This window comes from Pseudonaja textilis, chromosome 4 (genome assembly GCF_049901715.1).
Source record: "Pseudonaja textilis isolate UNSWEBS1 chromosome 4, rPseTex1.2, whole genome shotgun sequence".
Lineage (NCBI taxonomy): Eukaryota > Metazoa > Chordata > Lepidosauria > Squamata > Elapidae > Pseudonaja > Pseudonaja textilis.
Genome location: NC_141993.1, coordinates 14930441 through 14947332, shown reverse-complemented (window position 1 = coordinate 14947332; position 16892 = coordinate 14930441). Strand labels below are relative to the sequence as shown.

The following is a 16892-nucleotide window of genomic DNA, read 5'->3' as shown; positions in this document are numbered from 1 at the left end:
TACGCAACTAGCTAAAGGGAATTTTTTTTAAATCAAACTGGACTTGATGGACTTGAGCTTATTACTGGGTATGGAATCAAATAAGAGGACAAGTGGGGACTCTGCCCAGTATGGTACTCTAAACTAGCAGCACATATCTTTGTTCTGCTAGACAAATGGCGGGTTTGATCGCTAAAGAGCAGGTCTCTGTAGTTATTTCACTCCTGGATTAGAAAAGGAGTGGCACAGAATCATTCTGAAGCTTTTTGGATGGCAATTCGTGTGTGTGTGTGTGTGTGTGTGTGTGTGTGTGTGTGTGTGAATATTCAGAGAATTTCTTCTCCCTGTTAAGTTTGCCAAAGAAGACTGACATCATGTCTGCCATCTTTGTCTTCAAAGATGCCTCTGTTTTAACTTCATGCTTTGCAACTGTTTTTTTCTTTTTTCTTTTTACATGTTAATTGCTAGCTGTGTGCTGGAATTCAGATACCTTCGCTCCCTGTGGACTCTAATTGATTTAATAACCATGGGGTAGTGTCTTGAAATAATTAATCCTTCTGTATGGAACAGACAAATGGCAACAACTTTTTTAGATTACTGAGAAATTGAGTTATGATTTAATTATATTGAACTTCTATCAAAAAGACCGTATATAGTATCTATTTGAAAATACTTTATATCTTTATTCTATTTCTTCTGCACTCTGCATACAATTCTTGGCTTTCTATGTTAAAAGCTTAGAAACCTCTTTTTTTCCTCTACCTGTGTGTTTGTACATCAATGTTATTTCCCCTGCCAGCTGCTTAGCTTTTGGAACTCCTTATCTGACATTGAAAAGGGAACTGTGCATTCGGCTGCTTTTCTGCTGCCAGCAATTGGTTGTGAAGAAGGCATTTGCAAAAATGCCTCCCAAGAAGGAACTGAAAGAATTAAAACTTGACTTGAATGAGCCCAGCATTAAACTCCTTATGAAAGTACTTGAGAAAAGATTATCTCTGTTACATAACACAATAAAAGAGAGAAATGAGAAATCCGATAAAAAAAATGAATTATTAGTATCAGAATTAAAACAAACTAAAGATGATGTTAAAAATATACAGATTACATTGGATAAGGCAGACACAAAGTTAATGTTGAGCCCCGATTCGGGACTCAGCATACTTGGGGATGGGTGGGCAGACACAAACAATGGAGCAGCACAAAGTGAAGAGAGTGACAGGAGCGATGGGTGAGTCTGGCTACAGGGGCGGGATTTCCAGAAGGCATGGTCCCTGGACTATAAAGTGTGTTGGGAGGTGACAGCTCTCAGTGCTGACTTTGCAAGGGACTCTTTCCTACTCATTATGTACAAAGGCTCCAGACTGCTTTTGAGGATTAAAGTTTGGTTTGCTGATTCCCTTGGGTTCCTGAGCGTGTTTGCTTTAGTCCTAAATAGGTCCAGCCTTGGACCTTTGAGAGTTAGATCTTCTTGACTAAAATTTACTGCTATTGGATTTGAAACAGAAGGAAGTTTTTCTGTGTCTTAGAGGAATTCCTGAAGAAACTTGCAACTTAGTAATTGTAACAGAAATGACTAAAAGGTTTAATGATGAGAAATAGACTTTTCTAAAGAAATAGACACAATTTACAGAATAAACTCAGCATAATATGCAGTCAGAAGACAACTGCCAAGAGATATGATGATCCAATTCATAAGAAAATCTATTAAAAAGCAAGTAATTTAAAAACATTTCCAACAGAGATTTAATATTTCTGGAAAAAAGGTGCAAATATTCAGAGAAATTACAAATACAATATTAAGTATTTTTTCCCTGACAAATCTTCTGAAACAAAATAATATTCCATTTCACTGGGATAAGCTGGATGGCTTACCTTTAGAAATCAACAGTACAGACTAAGCTCAGTCCTTAAAGCACTAGACTTTTTGAAAAAACATGGATTGAAACAACACTATTTTTCAAAAGATAAAAAGATCAGAAAGAAAAAGAAAATAAGAAACTTGACGTTTATCAAGGATAGGCTGTGGAGTTAGGAGCCTCAGCTGGAAACCCTGGAACTTCCTCTTCATAACAGATGGATTGCAAGATTTTGACATGGAATGTTAATGGGGCAAATTCCCCACAAAAAAAATGTTGTTTCATTATCTTAAAAAAAGTCAACCATGATAGACTGACAAAAAGTATTTAACAAATAAAACTTTGGGTCTGGAGTTTTTCTGCTAATTCAAAGAAAAAAATAAATGGTGTAGTTTTGTATATAAAACCCGATTATATCCACTTATTAGGCAGGTATGTAATTGTGCAAATTGAATTAAAGGAAATAAAATATATTGTGATGGGATTATACCACCCCATACCAAGAAAAAGCCAAGCTTTTTAAATATCTGTCTGAACATTCCTATTCTTTTCAGTATTGGTAAGTGATTGGGAACTACAATGGGGTAGTAACCCCACTGGACAGATGAGCTGATAAAGGAATTAAAGAAACACAAGGGAAACTGCTGAAAACTTTTTGACATCGCAGATTGTTAAAAAAATGTAAACAGGTAGTTCAAGGCTATTTTAATAATAATTTAAGTATGGGAAGCAATTTGACAACAGTTTGGGATGCTTGTAAGGTTGTGATATGAGGACATTTTATACAATACAATAATTAAAAGGAAGATAGATGAAAAAATCCAAAATATGTTATAAGAAATTAAACTGAAGGAGACAGTATTCCAGAATTCACCAGAAGATTCTAACATACATAATTAACTAAAATTATTTCAAAAACAAATTGACCACAACCACATTCTTTCACTAACCTGCTTTCTAGCTGCATTCTCCACCACTGCATGCAGGGCAAGAAAAGAAGATCAAGAAGACCTTCCAACTTCTCAAAAAAAAATCTTGCAAAGTTGGAAGTGTGGTTGAACTTATTTTTTTACTGGTAGTCCCATAGTCTTCTTTTGTTGCCCAGCACATGGAGAACAGAGCTGGAAAGCAGGTTAGTGAATGGATGCTTTGGGAAAGCAAGGGGAGTTGAGTGGGAGTTGGAAAGGAGGTGGCAAAGCAAACCCCTTAAGGGCTCCAGGCAACTGGTGGTGGAACATGAGTGGTGGCCGGGGCTGCCCTGCTGGCTGCCGCCACCGGGTGAGACATGGAAGGGTTTGCTAGTTGCCACTGCCTTATCCTCCTCTTGCAGAAGACACTAAGCTGGCAGTAATAGCCAACACCTCAGAAGACAAGTTCAGGATGCGAAAAGATCTTGACAGCCTTGAACAATGGACCCTATCAAACAAAATAGAATTTAATGTGGAGAAAAGCAAGGTTTTACACTTAGGCAGGAAAAAACAAAAGTACAAGTACAGATTAGGCAAAACCTGGCTCAAAAACAGCAATTGTTTTTGAAACCATAACTTCCATGGGCCTGTCCCAGATCATCTTGAGCCTGACAAGTAATAGTGGTCACACACTCAATTTGCTGTTCTTGTCAGAGCAGTGTCTATGTGATCTGGAATTGGTAGACCTCTCCTTGGTCCCCTTGTCATAGTTGGATCACAGTCTGATGGCAATGAGTTTCTCAAAAGCTGCAACCCCTTGCAGGGAGGCAGGACCTATTAGATTGGTCCCCCCCATCGAATAATGGACCCGGATGGGTTCCAGGAGTTGGGGGTTATAACTGCAGATCTACTGTGCAGTCCAGCTGAGCTCTTAGTCACTGTTTGGAATAGGAAGGTGACTGAGGCTCTGGATAGGATTGTACCCTTGCGACTGCTCCTCAGCTGTAGACATCTCTATGCCCTGTGGTATATAGAGGAACTGAGAGGAATGAAACGCATCAGGAGATGTCTAGAGCACTGCTGGCAGAAGACAGGAGATGAACTCGATTGAACATGGATAAGAGCTGCTACTAAGGCCTACCAGTGGCAATTCATGTGGCGAAGTGTCAATACTTCTCCACACTAATTACGTCTGTAGATAATTGCCCAGAAACCCACTTTAAGGTGAGCTGTCTCCTCCTAGGGAAGGAGGAGATTGAGGTCCACCTGAAGGGGTGCACTGAGGAATTTGCAGATTTTCTGGAAGACAAATCGCTCGACTTCATTCCCAATTAGATGCCGGCGTGGTTGCTGGTCTGGTGGAAGCTCCTGAGGCAGGTTGTTGCCCTGTTATCTGGGAACGGTTTGACCCTGTTGCTTCTGATGAAGTGGACAGAATCCTTGGGAGTATGTGCGCAAGCACCTGTAAAATGACCCATGTCCCTCCTGGCTTGTGAAAGCTTCCCAGGAGGTGACAGGCGGGTGGACTCTGGCGGTGATTAATATTTCTCTACAGGAGGGGAGGATGCCCCAGCACTTTAAGAAGTCTATGGTCCACCCTCTTCTTAAAAAAGCCATCGCTGGACTCCACCTGGTTGGATAACTTCCGACCTGTCTCCAATCTTATGATTCTTGACGAATATATCTTTTATGTATATTGAAGCATTTGCACCAAGACAAAATCCTTGAGGGTCCAATCACACTTGACCAATAAAGAATTCTATTCTATCTTCCCTTTTGGGGGAAGGTTGTTAAGGTGGTCGTTGCACAGCAGCTCGAGGTTTCTGGATAAAACGGCAGAAGTGGGATGGGGGTAGTGCATCCATCCTTGCTCTACTTGACCTCTTTTGATACCATTGACCATGGGATTCTCCTGGGGATAGGGGTGGGAGGCCTTGTGCTGTCCTGGTTCACTTCCTTCCTCTGTGACCGCTCTCAATCAGTGTTGATAGGAGGAGAGATCCAGCCCTTGCCCACTGCTTTACAGGGTTCTGCAGGGCTTGGTACTCTCTCCGTTCCTTTTCAACATTTCTATGAAGTCACTGGGTGAGATCATCCATCACCATGGACTGAGGTATCACCAATATGCTGATGATACTCAGTTGTATGTCTCGCCCCGTGGTGAGTTAAGTGTTGCTGTGTCTTCCCTCTCACAGTGCCTGGAGGCTGTTAGGGGCTAGATGGGGAGCAACAGGTTGAAACTAAACCGTTGCAAAACCAAGTGACTCTGGGTTTGAGGTTTGTTGGCTCAGGGAGAATTGCTCCCTGAGCCAACTTTGATCTTCGATGGGGTGACACTACCCCAAACAGATCCTGTGCATAATCTAGGGGATTTCTTGGACTCACAACTCCTGTTTGAAGAGCAGGTGGCAGTTGTGGCCAGGAGGGCCTTTGTGCAACTGCGGGTTATCCACCAGTTATGCCCTTTCCTGGACCAATGGTCCCAACTCACAGTCACTCATGCCCTAGTCACTTCCTGTCTTGATTATTGTAATACATTCTACATGGGCCTGCCCTTGAAGAACATCCGGAAACTCCAGTTGGTGCAAAATGCAGCGACCCACATGTTTTTGTGCAGACCCCAGAGTGCACATGTTCACCTCTCCTGCAGGAGCTGCACTGGTTGCCAATTTGCTTCCGGGTGCAATTCAAGGTGCTGGTTGTCAACCTTTAAAGCCCTTCATGGCTTGGGTTATCTGAGGGAACGTCTCTTGCTGGTCACATCTACCTGAACCATTCAAGCGAGAAGGCAGGGAATGTTGCAGGTCCCATCCCTGAGGGAGATACAACTGGTGGGACCCAGAAAAAGGGCCTTCTCCATGGTGGTTCCCTCTCTCTGGAATATCATTCCCCCAGATATTAGAATGCCCCCCCACTCTAGCACTCTTCCGGAAGGCACTGAAGACCTGGTTCTGCCAGCAGGCCTGGGAAACCTAGAGCGGGATGGAGCTCATCGAATGGCTCATGTGATTTGCTGTCATTGGGGTGGGGTTTAGGAGTTGGGATGATTTTTTATTTATTTTTTTCCAGATTTTGTACTATTGTACTTTATTAATTTATTTGATTCTTTTTGTAAATTTTTATTGTTTTTTATTTTAAATATGGTTTTACATTCTGTAAGCCGCCTCAAGTCACCATGGGCGAATAGGCGGGCAATATTAATTAAATAAGTAAGTAAGTAAGTAAGTAAGTAAGTAAGTAAGTAAATAAATAGTGAGGGTGACGTTGGAGCCCCAGTGGACAATCACTTAAATATAAGCCAGTAATGTGCAGTAATCATATGAAATATTAGTACCGCTTTATAAAACTTTAGTAAGACCACATCTGGAATACTGCATCCAGTTTTGGTCACCACATGACAAAAAAGATGTTGAGACTTTGGAAAAAATGCAGAGAAGCACAACTAAGATGGTTAAAGGCCTATAGACTAAAACATATGAAGAACAGTTGCAAGAACTGGGTTTCAATATGTAACTTTCACACTTTTTGGCTCAGATCTTGCTTTGCTTTCGCTGTTATCATTTCAAACTCAGTAAAAGTACCTTTTCAATACTTCAATGGGCTGCTACCACTTCGCCCTGGTTCGGGCAAACCCTTGGCTAATTTTATGGCCAGTTTAGCAAACTGGCAAATCCCACCCCTGGCTGGCCTCACCTACCACCTAGCCCCTCCCAGGAGTCTCCATGAGGCCTGTTTTGGATCCCAGGTAAGTACAGGGCCCACATGGAGGCTCGGGGTGAAAAATGGGCCTGCTGGAGGCTCCAGAAGGCCCATTTCCAGCCTCCAGAGGCCTCCAGATCTTGCTGTGGTGCAGGAAGCCGACTAGGCCACGCCCGCCCAGCAACTGGGCAGAGAACTGGTTGCTGAAATTTTTGAAACCCACCCATCCACAGAACGACTGTTTCCAAAACATCTCTTTTAAAATTGAATGGACAATGAGAAATCAGTAATGGGAAGGAAATAAAGGGGGAAAGTTAACCGGAGAAAGTTGGTGCAGATACTCATTTCTGGCTCTCCTATACTGTAAACCACTTGGCCTTTTAGTGAAGTATATTTTTCACTACAAATGAAATTAAAATCTTTCTTTCTTAAGGGACCAAGTCGGGGCAGGACTGACAGTTGGAATATGATGAGGAAAAACAGAAAGGGTAATAAAATGCAGCCTTGTCTAACACCAATATCAATGTTCGAAAAGTTGGTGGTTCCACTACTGATCTTTACACAGCAACTCTGTTATGATCCAGATTTTTGAAGAGGTTAATAAATTGATCAAGGATTGCATATATTCTACACAGGTTCTACAGGGAGTCCCGTTATATGCTAGCAAAAGTCTTCCTGAAGTCTATAAAATTTATAGCAAGTGATCAGTGGAATTTGATACACTGCTCAATAATGTTGCACAGATTTTTGGTGCACCAATTACACCCTTTCCTGGACCAACGGTCCCTACTCAGTCACAAATACCCTAGTCATTTCCTGTCTTGATTATTGCAACATGCTCTACATGGGGCTGCCCTTGAAGAACACCCAGAAGCTCCAGTTGGTGCAAAATGCAGCTGCCCGCATGGTTTTGTTCAGACCCTGGTGTGCACAAGTTTCACCTCTCCTGTGGGAGCTGCATTGGTTGCCAATTTGCTTCCAGGTGCAATTCAAGGTGCTGGTTGTCACCTTTAAAGCCTTTCATGGCTTGGGACTGGGTTATCTGAGGGAACGTATCTTGTCGGTCACATCTACCTGACCCATTAGAGAGGGGAGGCAGGGAATGCTGCAGGTCCCATTCCTGAGGGAGATACACTTAGTGGGACCCAGAAGGGCCTTCTCTATGGTGGCTCCCTCTCTGTGGAACATCATTCCCCCAGAGATTAGAATGGCCCCCTCTCTAATACTCTTCTGGAAGGCACTGAAGACCAGGTTGTGTCAGTGGGCCTGGGAAACTCAAAGCGGGATGAAGCCCATCAAATGGCTCGTGTGATCTGCTGTCATTGGGGCAGGGGTTGGGAGTTGGGGGTGATTTTTTATTTATTTTTTCCAGATTTTGTTCTATTGTATTTTATTAATTTATTTGATTCTTTTTATTAGTTTTTATTTTTTTTTTAATTTTAAATATGGTTTTACATTCTGTAAGCCACCTCTAGTTGCCATGGGCGAATAGGTGGCAATATAAATTACATACATACATACATACATACATACATACACTTAAGTTTTTGCAGGTATTTATATGTATGGTATTCAGCTTTCGGGTATTTTCCCACGTCATTATACTTGTGCTTTTAAAGTTGTAGCAACGTTTCGGCAGAATCTCATCTGCCATCATCAGGATTCTGTATAGTGTTTGTCGAACAACTATAATGATGTGGGAAAATACCCGAACAAAGCTGAATACCATACATATATATACATATATATACATACATATACATACATACATACATAGTTCATAGATACATACATACATACATACACACATATAGACATACAAATACATATATATAAAGAAAGTGAAATTTTGTTCAGGGTGTGAATGGCCATGACGAAACCCAGACTGCTCCTCCAATAGCATTTTATCAATTTTTCCTTGCAGGAGCCTAAGGAGAATGATTGGGAACACTTTGCCAGGTACGGAAAGAAAAGTGATAACTTTTCAGTTATTATAGACTCTGGGGTTCCCTTCTTGGGAAGCTTTAACAATAACTCTCTTTTGCCAATTGTCAGGAAAGCATTGTGTGTGCCAACACATGTTTCATAATGTAATGAGCTCCATCACCAGATCTCCACCAGCTTTCAAAAGTTCTGTTAAGATCTTATCTATGTTGGCAGCTTTATTATTCTTCAAGGAACTATTTGAACATTGAACTTCATAGATTGTAATTATGCTCAGTTCAATATCCAGTAGTGCAATGCAATCTGCATTACTAAACTCATAGGTCATATTGGGGGCTGGCTGATTCAAGTTTTTTTTTTGAAGTGTTTTTTGAACATAACTGCATTCTCAAGGCAAGATGGCACTCTCCTGACAGTTCCACAAGCAACAAAATGAACTATATATGTATTTATATGCAGTGGTATTCAGTGTTGCTTGACGTATTACACCTACTAGGATCAGATGTGAACTCAGACCATTACCTGGTCATGGTGTCACTCTGACTCAAGTTAAAGAAAATACAACAATGCCAAACAATATGCCCTATTGCACTCAAGCAATTGAAGGATGCTGCAGTTGTTGTGCAGTTCCAACTTACATTGACTAACAGATTTCAATAACTACTGCATGATAGCATAGACAGAGGTGGTATTCAGCAGGTTCTGACCAGTTCTGGAGAACCGGTAGCAGAAATTTTGAATAGTTCAGAGAACCAGTAGCGGAAATTTTGAGTAACTTGGAATACCACCTCTGACTGCCCCTGCCCCCATCTATTCTCTTCCTCCCGAGTCCCAGCTGATCAGCTGGGTCTTCTTTTGTTGCCCTGCACAGGAACACGGAGCTGGAAAGCAGATTAATGGGGTGGGGAGGGAATGGGATTTTGCAGTAACCTTCCCCTAGAGTGGGGAGCGAATGAGGATTTTGCAGTATCCTTCCGCTGCCACGCCCACCAAGCCATGCCATGCCCAAGCCACGCCCACAGAACCAGTAGTAAAAAAAATTGAACCCCACCACTGGTAGACATCGAAGACCAGTGGACCCATTTTATACAGGCCATTGTTAGATATCTTTGTGGAAAACATCAGCATGCATCCGAAGTTTTTGGTCAAAATAAGGAGATGGTACATAAAATAATTTTGTAGACTGTGATGGAGTGTTACCTGAAACCAGAAATAGACTTGTGGATGACTGTTTCATCTAAGCTCTTGTCAAAAACATAGGAAAGAGCTGCAACAGTAGGTCCCCAGGTCATGGCAAAGAGGTCATGATCATAGCTGCCAGATGGAACATGCAGAAAGACTCCTTCTTCAGTAGCTCCACGATGCAACAACACACTCCATACATAGTTTTCTTTTACTAAACCTGTCTGCTCATCGGGCATCACGATCTCTTCATTTCTATCAGAGATGAATATAGAAACATTAAATGATAAGTTAAGATGCACCGTAGAAAACATGCTAGGATTTATTTTATTTCATTTTTATACCACTTTTTCATATATAACACCAAGTGGTAAATGTATCAATATGCTTCTTTCCTCCTATTTTCCCCACAACAATTTCTGTAAGATGAGTCGGGTTGAGAGACTGTGAATAGCCCAAAGACACATATACAGTTTTTCATGCCTAAAGCAGGACTAGAACTCACTGTCTACTGGCTAGCCCTTTAGCCACTACATCAAATTAACTTTTTTAAAAAATCAGATTGCTCTGATAACTCCCTCCTTCCAATGATTAATTTATACTTACTTGATAGCATAATATATATCTTCTAACATCTCTTGGTCAAAATCTTTGCCACCATTTACTCCTTTCAGATTTTTTCGGAATTCCTGTAATTAGCAATGAAAGTACAACATTCAATACAGAATTCTGAATTCTGCAAATAAGCTTTATTGTGATATATTTTGAATATTTTATTATGAAATTCAGAAGCAACACATCTTTGGAACATTTTGGGATTAGTTTCTAAGATACTACAATTAAAAAAAAACCAGCATAAAAATAGAAGCAAAGGGATCCTCTGAAAATGGTGCTCTAGTAGTTTTATTTTCCCTTCTGATAAACAGTTGATTTTGCCACAATAGCTGGCTCTAGGGCCAGAGAGTCAGATCTCCACCTTTTCCTATTGTTTGAATTTTAATTTATTTATTTTTATTATGCTTTTTCACATTTACATATCTCATGCTCATCTTTAACAACATTGTGGCATTGTTGTTACATATACAAATCTACATATGTTTATATTAATTTATATACATTTTTCTTATCTCTACTATTCTTATTCCTACTACTCAATCCTTTTGTTATTTAAGTTTACCCACTCCCTAATCCATACCAATGCTGCAGCATTGTAAAAAAAAATCCCCATTCTGGGAGTCTGAAGCCACCTCTACTTCTACTATCCTGTAGTGCTGTTAATTTTATTCGAGCCTTCTTGCCTAACCATACAAATTTTATAGTGATTTTATTTAATTCAGCAAAAAAAAATTGTCTAATTTCATGGGAATTGTTTGAAATAGATAAAGTAATTTAGGTAAAACATTCATTTTAATAGTAGTGATTCTTCCTAATAAAGATAATTGTAATTTCCCCCATGATTCCAAATCTTTCTGAAACAGTGTCATGTAATTATCTTATTTTCTCAAGGAACACTTCGCAGTTAGCCATATTCCTAGATATTTGACCTTCTTTGTAACTTGCAACCCCATTACTTTCTAATTCTCTGTTAAATTTTTAACTAATATTTTAGTCTTTTCTCCATTAATTTTGAGGCCTGTCACCTCTCCATATTTTTCTATCTCTTGTATTAAAATAGTTCCCGCCTCCATTGGCTCCTCTATGAAAAATACCAGCTCATCTGCGAATGACTGGATTTTGTATTCTTTTTTTATTTTAGTTCGTTTTATTCCTGGGTTTTGTCTAATTCAAATTAATAATACTTCTAATGTCAGGATAAAAAGTAGAGGTGATAACGGACATCCCTGTCTTATTCCTTTCGTTATCTTAAATGTCCCTGTGGTATCCCTGTTTAATATTATGCTCGCCTTTTGAGTGGTAAATATTGCCTCTATCAGTTTTTCAAATTTATCTCCAAGGTTCATATCTTTAATTTGTTGGATCATAAACTGCCAATTTGGATTCTCAAAAGCCTTTGGGGCATCCAGAAAAATTAGAGCAGCTTGTTTTTCTGGATGGGCTTCATAGTACTCCAGTATGTTTACTACCATTGCTGTATTATTCCTAATCTGTCTTGTCGGCAAAAATCCATTTTGATCGGGATGTATCATTTAATAATTTTTTCATCCCTTCTGCTATTATATTTGTGAATATTGTAGTCGGTATTTAGCAGTGAGATGGGCCTGTAGTTTTTTATTTGTTTATTATCTGTCCCCCCTTTCAGTATCAAGGAGATATATGTCTCCTTCCAAGATTCGGGTAGCCTTGCTCCATCAATGCGTCATTTTACACTTCCAACATTAACAGCTCTAGCAATTCGCCCATATTTTTATATATTTCTTGTGGAAGTCTGTCTGGCCCCAGAGTTTTGATATTTGTCTGCTTTTGCACTACCTTTTTCAGTTCTGTTAGTGTTATTTCCTTGTTTAGCATTTTTCTCTTTTCTTGTGCTATCGAATAACCTTCCACTTTCAAATAATGTCTTATTTTATCCTTTGCTATTTCTTCTTGTTTGTAGAGTCCTTCAAAATATTTTTGAGTAATTCTTTTTTTCTCTTCCATATTATGTTGTAAATTCCCATTTTCATCCTGCAACTGCTGTATTATCCTTTCTCTCTCTCTCTCTCTCTCTTTAATTTATAAGGTAGCCATCTCCCCAGTTTATTTGCATGTTCAAAAAAGTTTTATTTTACAAATTTTAGATTTCTTGAATTTTCTTCTTTGTCTAATATATTTAGTTTATATTTAGCTAAACTCATATCCTCCTTAATTTGATCATTCTGTGGTTTTATTTGTAATTGGGTTTTTAATTTTTTAATCTCCTCCTGTTGTCTCCATTTCTTTTTGTTTCTCTTTGCCGTGTATGCTATTGTTATTCCGCATATATATGCTTTCATGGTATCCCATAAGTTGTATGGTATCCCATAATGATGTGTGTTGTTTCATATATTTTTTTAAAGAATAGTTCCAATTCTTTTTTAATCCTTTGAAAATATTCTTTTTCTTTTAAAATCTGTGGATTCAATGTCCATCTTCTTTTTTCTTTTGATCTCTCCAGGTTATTTTGAGGGGGTTGTGGTCTGCCCATGTGTTTGGCATTATTTCTTTTTTTAAAAAACAAGTTTTATTCAATTTTTCATATAAAAACAAAAAGCTCTTTTTAGTGGACAACATATTTCTGGATCATCACTTTTACATACAGAAATGACAATAGTTATACATTCATATATGCATACTTAATTCTATTATTACCTTTTCCATTCCAAACTTTCAGAAAAGAAAAAAAACAAGCAAATTAATCCTAATCTCTTACATTAATCTCAATCCAAACATCCTTTCATTTCATTTCAATTATTCCAAATATAATTCTTTAATATTTATTTTAAGAATAAAAATAACAATATATGTTTTCCTAATAAAAAAAGGTTACTAATGTCTCTCCTTCCTTTTAATAGCCTGTATTAGCATATCAATTTAAATAGTTCTTTAATCTGTCATATTTTCTTTTTATCACACGTTCTTTCTATAAATTCTAGATTAGTACAAGTTTTAACACAAGAGAAAAAGAAACAAGCATAAGTTTCCCCCCTTTTAATGCTCTGAGTGTGACACCTCAGTGATTAAAATATACCCTTATTCCCTCATCTTAATTCCCAATAAACCTTTATTTTTAAGTAGTTACAATAATAATCATTAAATCTTTTCATTTGGATTCTGCAATATATTTTCTCCCCTTAATTTTATTTCTAATTTCAAAAGAGTAAAAGGGAAAAATTGACTATTTAATTCCTGGTCACTGATATTGACCTCATTTTTAAACATCTTCACATTCACTTCAATTACTACAATTTCTTCAATTTCTTCTTTCCAGGTTCAAAGCCCTTAACTTTTCCCTTAACTTTTTTTTAAAGATAAAGATAAAAATGTATATTCACCCAATAAGACTTATCAGTATCTATCCCTCCTTTGATAATCTATATTGCCCTATTTTCTAAGTATTTTTTAATTGCAAATATATTCTTGTTACCCCTTGTCACCCTGCAGAATCCCCTTTTTAATTCATCAGCCATTATCTCTATAAAAACAATTTCTTTTCATCATTTTACTATTTCTGTGTTTCTTTATTTCCTGCACCTGTTTCTTACTGCCTCTCCTCCCCCTCTTTTCCCCATATCTTTTCTCATTCCAGTTTATGTCCCTCTCTTTCTTGATATCTTGCTTTCCCCTTTTCTGCTGCACTTTTCTACCTCTCCTGATTTCACAGGTATTCCCCTTTTTAATTACCTTCTTAAATCTCAACTTTTTAGCCTTCCTTCTTTCCCCACATCTTTGTAGTGTTCTTTGTGTTAATTGTCTATTTAAGATGTCTTCTCCTTGAACCGACTCCGCCTCCTCTAAAGTTCTTCTTGTTCTTCAATCGCCATTTCCATTTCTTCTAACACAGAGCAAAGTGATTCGCCTCTTTCCTGTAGTAATTCTTTCATATTTTTAAGTTCCATTTTTAATTCCCGAAGAGATATATTATTACACGCTCTTATATTTTATAATCGTTGAAATCCACACACACAAAAAAACCTTTTACTTTCCTTCTTTCTTCTTCAAGTTTTCTAAAGTTCTCAATGGTTCCAACCCAGGGTCTATACCAAAAACATCAATCAATCCCGCAGTCAGTCTTTCCTTGCTTCTTCCTTTGTTCTGGTTCAGCTTTCACTTTCTAAGATTCTTACTTTGTTTCAATATTTCTTTAACATTGTATCAACACAATTTCCTAAAGAAACAGGATGATTTCCCTTTTGTTTGAATTTAAGTTTTTGTCCACAAGATGGCACTCTCTGTTATGCCTTATCCCACTATTTTATTATTTAGGGTTTTTTGAACCTCAATATTCCAAAGCAATTCAGTCTCCAATTTGTAAATTTTATTATTATTATTATTTGACAATCTTAAGTCCAGCTTTATTTTATGCCTGTTTATTGTCAAAATATTTTAATTCAATTTAATTAAGTCTTTAGTTCTGGCTTCTTCCTTTCCGGGTTCAAAGCCCTGCTTAGCTGTCAAAATTATTTTCTTATTTTTTTCCCTGTCCCTTTGTATTTTCACCGCTCACTTTTCTTTTCTTAAAAGTTCAATGTTACCTTAATCCCGGGGTACTTTTTGTTTGGTTGTTTCGTCCAATTGTCCCGGTTCAAATGCTATCCACCTCTTTCTTCACTCCTGCACAAATCTTAGTCCAGCTAAGTCTTCCTCTTCAGGGTGGCCATTTTGGACCAATGCTTCAGTTGTCTTTAGGGGGAAAAAGACCAAGCCCAGAAGGGGAGATGCGGCTCCCCTCACCTGGCTGGCGGCTTCCCCTTACTCCACCCCCCTCCAAGGCAGCTTCAGCCCTAATTGCAATGATTGGGGCTCTCCAATGAAAGAGCATGGACCATAGCCATGGACAGTCATGATCTACAGTCTGGCGGCGAGGAGGGCTCAACCCAGAAGTCCATGTTTGGCATTATTTCTATTGCCTCTATCTCTTTCCCCATTTTCCCATTCATCCAAACTATGTCAATCCTTAACCATGACTTGTGGGAATTGGAATAGAAAGTGAATTTATTCTCTTTTGGTTTTAAATTCCTCCACATATCTATCAAATTCAGTTCGTCTGTCATCTCAAAAAAGGCTGCTGGTAAAGTTTTCTTTTTCTTTCTGTTTTTTTATTACTAACATAATTGTTTTTAATGTCCACTATTGCATTGTAATCACCAACTATACATATATTCCCTTGTCCTATTCCAATAATTTTTTTCATGCAACTTACTGTAAAACTCCTTCTGGTTGTCATTGGGAGTATATATAACTACTAATAGCATTGGTTTTTGACATATCGTCATTTTAATCATTAATATTCTAGTTGTTCGAAATTTTAAGCATGCTTCCAAATGTGAAATTCTTTTCTTTTCTTTTTGCTTTACATTTTAAATGTTAAACATCTGGTGGAATGCTGAACTAAACTTACCCCCCCCACACACACACACACTTTGGTGCATTATAAACATGAAGTTTTTATTCTTTATTACTGCTTTTTTTTCTGGACCAACGAAACACTTTTGTTTTTATCACAAAGAAGTCAATGGCATGAAGATTTTTTCCTACATAGTGAAAGTGATCTTATTTACTATGGACTCTTACAGTAAGGAATTTGTTTTAGCGCTTTTTATAAGAACTTTATTTTACTATATTCTAATTTTAAATATTTTCCTGATCCTTTTATTGAAAATAAAAGAAATAGGAACAAGAAATCTGAGGATGAAAATATAATCTTAATAAAGCCCAAGACACCACCAAAAAAAGTCAAAATATTCAGATTAGCAGATCCCAGGAAGAAGAAATATCTTACCTCTAATGTCATAGGTACATTCTGCTTGCGAACATTATGATTGTGCTGATCAGTGTTCAGCATAATAACTGCATAGGCTAGAGCAAAACAGGCATCACTATTAGCAAATGGAGTCCCATTTGATATCTGAAAAGAAAATGAGAATGGAAAACAGATCCAAGATAATGTAACCATAGTATTGTATATAACTGAAAGTCAAATACCATGATTTTAAGCCATTCCCCTCTAAATAGAAAACTGTAAATAGAAAATTGTTTATAAATCCACACACAAAAAGTCCTATGAATTGCCCAGATTTTCTGCCTAGGTTTGCCAATCTAAGATTGCCAATTCCCAAAAAATGTAATTTGGAAAATATTTCCTCCTACCAAATTTGTATATATGACTCAACTGCAAGTGTGTGTGTATTTATTTACTTATCAAACTATGTGTCAATGTTCTGACTGACAAACCCAACCAAGCAAGCACGAACTAGATGATCCAATCTCTGAATGCAAAACTTTATCGAGTACATCATTTTGGCACTGATTAATAATTCCCGCACAAACCCACATAATTATAAGATTCTATACTTTAATCACACCCCACCACAGCTCCTTGCTCGCCTGACAGAGTCCCCAAGGCACGTCCTCCTCCCATGCTGCTAGCTGTTGAGTTTTCTCTGCTTGCCCTTTCACATGGGTTACCACATCTGGGTGCCAAAATCCACCTGGCCTGCTGCTGGGGTCCCGGGCTTGGCCATCTGCTCTCCTTTACTTTCCACCCTGGATATCTTCTCCTGGGTCTTCACAGCTCTTCCGGAGGTGATCAGACAGGCTGTGGAAACCCAGGACACCCTTGTCCTTTGTTAATTTGGGAAATCTGGTTTAATGTCAATGTTCCGACTGACAAACTCAACCAAGCAAA

General features: G+C 38.3%; 1 protein-coding gene across 4 annotated transcripts in view; it reads right to left on the bottom strand.

The window, feature by feature from the left end:
• The window catches only part of GBF1 (golgi brefeldin A resistant guanine nucleotide exchange factor 1), a 324935-nt gene that overhangs the window by 134724 nt on the left and 173319 nt on the right, over positions 1-16892 (bottom strand). For all 4 annotated transcript variants that reach the window (XM_026710970.2, XM_026710972.2, XM_026710971.2 and 1 more), the window contains exons 20-22: positions 15987-16112; positions 10175-10257; positions 9587-9823 (exon numbers count right to left, since the gene is read on the bottom strand). In XM_026710970.2, the coding sequence (XP_026566755.1) occupies positions 9587-9823; positions 10175-10257; positions 15987-16112 (446 nt within the window). The remainder of the gene's footprint in view (positions 1-9586; positions 9824-10174; positions 10258-15986; positions 16113-16892) is intronic.